A 6,857-nucleotide genomic window follows, 5' to 3' on the forward strand; every position below is an offset into this window, starting at 1 on the left:
CCCCCCCCCCCCCCCCCCCACAAAAAAAAAATAATAAAATAAAATAAAATAAAAAATAAAATAAAATCCCCTACCCACCCTTAAGAAAAAAATAAAAGCTATGTCTAGTTAATCATGAAGTCTCTCTGAATGTGGCAGTGATCTTGAACTAGCTATAAGTGGTTTATGTAGTTACAGATTGTGCCTTCACAATAACCAAACCGCAAACTGGATTTGCTCATGTGTTAGGTAATATAATAGTAAATGGAAATGAAGCCAAAGCTATATGACCAACTGATTATATGCAAATAAGTTAGAAGAGTAAGCTTTTCGCCTTGAGATCTTTAACTTTTGAATGCGGTTACTGGTACTACTGGTTTATGAACTGAAATTGCGTTTCATGAGCAATGAAGTGCATTAATCTCTCACTAGAAGCAGTGTTATTTGGGTTCGAAATATTTACCAGGTAACATGATGATGTTCATTAATTGGTTCTCTGATGTGATAGTCATCAAACCAGCATCATTTTCTGAGTCCTTCACTTTTTCCCCTGGCTGCTTCGTTAGGTGTAAATGAGCCTCAAACAGAGCCTTGACCACCTCATCATCCCCTGGCATTTGCCGAAGTAATATCTCATAATCCTCTACTGATGCTCCCCATCTTTCCAACTAGCATTACAAAATTCAAAAAATTCAGCTCATAAATCTCCGGAATTCCTCGGGAAAAAGGGTTAATTGCAGATTGACCCCTTGTACTATAGTCAAATTGAACTTACTACTACTTATAGTTCTACTGTTGCAGATAGACGGCGTAATTTTTTTTTTTTTGTGGCTTTTTACATGGGGGCTGTCTGCAGTGGTTTTCACTAAGAAGGTCTCTCTCTAATACTAAAACTATTTCAACGAGGTCTATCTGCAAACACTAGAACTTCAGGGGTAGTAAGTTCAATCTTATGATAGTACAGAGGGTCTATCCGCAATTAACCAAAAGTGAAACAGCTAACCTTGGCATTGCAGTCGGCTCTTCTAAGACGAGCTTTAATTTGTGCAGGGTGGAACTTAAGAACATTATCACAGTCTTCAATCACTTTCTCCCACTGACCAAGTTTTGCTCGACAGGCAGCTCGATTGAAAAGTAGAATGGGATTATAGGGTTCCTCATCAAGTCCTTCCCCATAGGCTACGCAGGCCTCACTAAATTTGGATGCTTTGAAGAGATCATTACCTTTCACTTGAGCAGACATTACAGTAAGAGCCTTCTGTGCTAAAGAACCTAGGACCTTATTGTCAGGGTCGAGTTGAGCAGCCTTTTCAGCGGCAATAACTGCATCCTCAAACCTTTAACCGAATCAATGTAACGCATGTTAATAGTCGAGATATCTTTTATTTGTCTACTGATGTCTATATTGTGTTATTACAATACGAACTTTTGAGAGTACGTCAACCATGAGATTGGGTACTGACCTTCCTGCTTCCATATGGACCTGTGCTCGGACTCCAAAGAAATATGCATTGCTAGCAGCACCAAAAAACTTTGTAGATGCATCTATGTTGAACTTAGGCAAGCTGGCCAATACTGCATCTGCTTCTTCATGTCTGTGTAGATTCAAGAGGGCCTCAGCTTGTGAGGCAAAGACCTTTCAGTTCAAGAGAAAAGCATAAATAGGACGTTACTCAACTATAAATAATGGCAACAAGAATGGTCGTTTTGATTTCATTAAATCTGGTCAAAATAAATAACCACTCATCAAACCAGTGTATCAATAATAGGATTCCTAAAGACATTCTGGATTTAGATAATATAAGTATATATTTTCAGTCGGAAGTACAAATAGGCTTATCGCACATCATGAAGTTCAAATGAAGTTCTGTATAACTAAGCTCATCTCAAATGAATTTCAAGTCTGTATTGCTATAAAAAAATGAAAAAAAATACTCCATGAATTCATGAAAGTTTTTCTGTGTAATGCCCTTTTTTGTATGTGTGTGTGTGTGTAGACCATGAACAGTTCTGAAGAAAATGAGCTATGTGGTGCCTTATGCTGCATTACATAACATACCAAAACTTAAATGCAATATATATAGAATTTTTTGATACAGTGAACGCTATGATATTTCAATAGATGTGCATTATTTCAGTGTAACCTGCTGTATTTCAGTATAATATACGTCATTTTCAATATAACTTATATTTGAGACTGAGGGTATATTTCATTTGATTTTTTTAAAACTTGGAAGTGTTAATTATTTTCATTTGGAATATTTCCTAACTTTTGATGGCTTCTTTTGTTGGTGTGATTCATATTTGATGGCATCATTATGCTGGTGATTGTGAAATTATGAATGAGATATGTAAAAAAAAATTGATAATTTGAACATTTTACTCTGGCACTTGTTAGTAAATTAGTTTGTTTTGTATTGATTTAAAATTTTTCTTAAAAAATGTTTTAATACTTTGAAAATATTCCTACTTATTAAGAATATTATGGAAATTTTTACACTGTCTTAAACAGGAAAGAAAAAAGAAACATGGTACCTACACACTGTGTTATGGTATATGAGCTTTAAGCTATCAACAAACCGATTCCATGTCATGCACAATAGTTATTTTCAAGATTGATCATAAAATACAACAACGATAGACCTGAATCTATGAAGCTGATGATTGTTAACAACTAGGATAGAATCAACTGATACCTGGGGAGATGAATCAGCACCGGCAGAAATGGCATCCTGGGCTAATTTCAACAAAGAAGACCAGTCCTTTAGTCTTCGAGCGTCCTCAGACATGGAAAGATGGCTTTGTAAAGCCTGCGCTTTTGACATGTCATCTGCACTGGTTTCATTTTGTGATAGCTTATAGTGATCGATTGCTTTCTCAGCATTTCCCAACCTGCAATCATGCAAACATGACTCATATGAGACTATTACTGCTTAAGTGCTATCGGTTGCTAGAATGATGAAGGCATGAATTCAAAGCAAAGAAAGCAACCCTAGTAGATGAAGCTCAAAATATACCAGGCTACATAGATGATCTCTCTTCTTGCAGTTACCTGATATAGAGGGTTGCCAGCCTATAATGTGCTCTACCATAAGCAGGATCAATTCTAACAGCTTCTTTGCAATCTGTAACTGCTTCAAGAAGCTGGCCTAGACCTAGGAAAGCCGCAGCTTTGTTGCTCCAATATGATGCCTTACTCGGATCTTTCGTAATCGCTCTTTCATAGAAAGCCACTGCTTCAGTAAATCTGCCATTTTTGTACTCCTCATTGCCCTTCTCCTTCAAGCCCTCAGCATCCAACTCCTCCGGCTCTTTCTGAGACACCCCTTCATTCTCTTTAGCAGCCACCTTTTTCTTAGCATCAGCTTCTGCACTCAGTTCCATTGCAGTCTTGGGCAGGTAATCAAGCAAATCTCTACCAATGGAAGCAGTCCTATGTCCCTTTACATTTCCTAAATTACCAAAAAGCATTATATTGCTCGAGGAGGCTCTGATCAAGTTATTACGTTTCTTGGATCGTCTACCCTCCCGAATCATGCCACCAGGTTTTTTTGATGTTCCATCTTTACCCTGCACCTTGTTATAACTCAAGGGGGGATAAGATGGAGGTTTGGGGATAACGGGTATGAGCAATTTGGCCTCATCGGATTCAACCTGCTTAAAATCCGGTGACTTAGTTGATATGATGGCCTTTGCAACTTCATCTTGGTCATTTGTGGGCAGAGGAGGGCAAGTGCGATGAGAAGAACGAGAAAAGCAGCAGCAACATGATGCTAGGCACTTCTTCTTCTTCTTCTTCTTCTTCTTCTTGTTCATATCACAATACCTGTCACGCGAAGCTTCACCGTGCAATGCATGGGAAGGGAAAAAGAAGCAGCAGCCCATGGATGGCAGCCAAATTCTTGTTCTTCAAATAATCACCAATGTTCCATGCATGATTTGGGGGAGATGAAGATACTGTGATCGATCAAACAAAGATTGGAGGCAAGGTTGCCACCAATCTTTGCTTCTTGATTCCTACTGGAATTAGAATCTAAACCAAATAAAAAACAATCAATGATTCTAACAAAGATGGTTATATTTAATCTTTTGGTCTAACAAAATTGTAATTAGATTTGTTCGTATTGTGTAGGGGATGTGATTGTGAGGCCAGGGTGGTAGAGAAAATATGGATCTCTAGAATTGTTAGAAAAAAAAATAGACTTCCATTTTACTATAAATAGTTTAAAAAATTAACCAAATTCAGCAAGATAATAAGCTAATGCTAAATAAAGAAGGGGGCGATCTCATTAACTTAACCTATTCTCTTTAGGTATCTCAACCTTCGGGAAGGCATTTCATCGAGCACCTTTACTGCGCATTTTCTTTCCGTCAGTGTACAGCTCTTCTGCATTCTCTCTTGACAATCCAGTTGGATGGGGGAGACTACAGGTTATTGGAGATGAAATAAAGGGTTATAGTGAAATTATTGGATAATGAGATATTAAGGGGTTTTTTCTTGTTCTAAATTCTAAGATGGGTTAAATAATTTCAATGGCTTGCAAACAACCATGAGGTCGCTTTGGGCCCTAGCCATGTGAAACGCTTACTTTATGGCTATGCTCTCTCTCGGAATACAAGTAAGCCACTAAGAAAGGGACGGTCCAGTAGGTCACATGACAAAGTCATATCGTTCCCTCGTGGGGGGCATAGGTTCGATTCAGCGTATCCTTTACTCGTAGGGGGCACGGATTCGATTCCTATGTGCACCACAGACGAGATAAAAAAGAAGAGTAAGCTAGTAATAAAAATTACAACATTCATTATAAAGCATTCTATTTTAGGATTCTTTTACATATCCGTTAATTGAATGTTTATTTTACTATTCTCTCTAAGGGGGTGTTTGGTTGCATTGTTTTTGAGAAATGCTTTCTCAAAAGTACTGACGCATGGCATTTATGTAATTAAGAGTTTTCTATACATTTCTATAAACTGTGTTTGGCTCCAAAAAAATTTACAGAAATGTTTTCTGTAAAGTGCCCAAAAGTACCAAATTTTATGGAAATTGATTTCCTTCTAAAATGGGAGGAAATCTCTTGGAAATCTAACGCATTCATTATTTAAATAATAAAACTCATTAACTCTTTTCTACAAAGTTCTCACTTTTCTATAAAGTTGGTGGTGTTTGGTTACATTTCTATAAATTATAGGAAATGTTGCTATTTTCCCAAAAGTTATTTCTTATTATCTTGTTTTGAACCAAACAAGCACAATACAAAAAATAAGAAAATTTGTACTTTTTAACTTCTCAAAACTTTTCCTATAATTTTTTTAAGAAATACAAGGAAATCAAATTTGGGATGGAAAACATTTCCTATAATTTATAGAAATGTAACCAAACACCCCCCTAAATCTCCAAACCTTTTAAGGTTAGGAAAAGAAAAAACTTAGAATGTGTTTTTACAACTACTCAAAAAATTGTGTCAAAGTTAAGAATCCTCTTATCTCACTTTATCTTAACCAGGCTACAACTAAAAAAAAAGCACAGTGGTCATCAAAGAGCCAGTTTAAGGATTATTTTTTGGCCAAATGACAACTGAGGTCACTGCTGAACTAATTTTTACAAAGAAAACTTCTCCAACGCTTAAGGAGGAAAAAGGAATTTCAACTGCAGCCTATAACTAGGGAGGTAGCAAGTCCAGGGGGTCTATACACAGTAAACTCATTTGGAATTAGTTTTAACTTAACGCTAAACATGCATTAAACAAAAGAGAAACTGCAGCCTACAACTATAAGCACATCCATCCAATCCAAGAACTGGTAGGAAATAATTTATTAATTTCGTTCGTCAATCCTCAATTTCTTGATTAGTCAATCAAGTCCAAAAGCGTTAGGTGGCTAAAGTATAAAAATATGCGGCCGTCTCTGCTGGAAAGAGCAATCTTCCTTCGTCTCTTCTCCATGTTTAAGGGAGTTGATTAATCCAAAGATCTCAATTTGCACAAACCTGATCTCATTCTAATCATTGCTATTAACACACCCAAACACTACTAGATTCTGAATCAAGGCTGTCAAATTACGACCACATCCTAAATAATCCTCCTCTTTGTACCAAATCATTGCCCATGATTTAACATGGCGCTTAATCATCGCATAATGCCATTAGACAATAGTTTATTGTGCTAAAGTATTGTACTATATTTCCATATTATAGATACCAGAACATAAAATACGTTCATGTGAATTGCCAATATTTGGAGCAAGATGTTTAGAAAACATTAATCTCATTGATCAAGAAGATGCAACTGGATACTCACAGCTAGGCTCTCAAATTACTACATGTCATAAGACCATCTCCAACACAGCCCTATTTTGCCGCAAAAAGTCGTTTTGCCGCTGCTCAGGAGCTCCAACGCAACCCCATTTTTCGCTGCATTTTAGCGATGATGAACAGCGTGACGCCATATATGGCGTCGCACTGTTCATCACCGCATTACTGTTTATTTTTATTTTTTTATTTTTCAATTTTTTAATTTTATCTCATACTTTTATGTATTTACAATTTGACCCTAATTGTTTTATTAAATGTATAAAACAACCCCAATAATATTTAAATTTTATAATTTTACCCCAATTGTATAATTTGGACAAAATAAATTATTTTTTAAAAATAAAAATAATGCTAAAATTAAAAAGACATTATTATTAATTATAATATTAAAATCTAGACATTATAAAGTAAAGTCCCATGAAATATAAAGAGCAATCTAATACATAATTCAAATATAAATTACATATCTGAAATACATAACATATAAAAACTGACACATATAATATAAAACTTCATTAAAATAAAACATAAAATACAAACTAAACATGGAACATTACATAAGATGGAC

The 6,857-nt window shown here is 35.8% G+C and overlaps 1 protein-coding gene across 2 annotated transcripts in view; it reads right to left on the minus strand.

Moving 5' to 3' along the window:
• Positions 1–4,561, minus strand: part of LOC109850352 (TPR repeat-containing thioredoxin TTL1-like) — a 6,209-nt gene extending 1,648 nt beyond the window's left edge. Inside the window, exons 1-6 of one of the 2 annotated variants that reach the window (XM_020420369.1) lie at positions 4,302–4,561; positions 3,032–4,012; positions 2,676–2,871; positions 1,443–1,615; positions 983–1,316; positions 443–647 (exon numbers count right to left, since the gene is read on the minus strand). In XM_020420369.1, coding sequence (XP_020275958.1) covers positions 443–647; positions 983–1,316; positions 1,443–1,615; positions 2,676–2,871; positions 3,032–3,864 — 1,741 coding nt within the window. In that variant the 5' untranslated portion in view covers positions 3,865–4,012; positions 4,302–4,561. Of the gene's footprint in view, positions 1–442; positions 648–982; positions 1,317–1,442; positions 1,616–2,675; positions 2,872–3,031; positions 4,013–4,278 lie in introns of both variants that reach the window. The other variant, XM_020420368.1, reaches the window with a different exon arrangement.

The sequence above is a fragment of the Asparagus officinalis genome, chromosome 7 (assembly GCF_001876935.1).
Source record: "Asparagus officinalis chromosome 7, Aspof.V1, whole genome shotgun sequence".
In the NCBI taxonomy this organism is placed as follows: Eukaryota; Viridiplantae; Streptophyta; class Magnoliopsida; order Asparagales; family Asparagaceae; genus Asparagus; species Asparagus officinalis.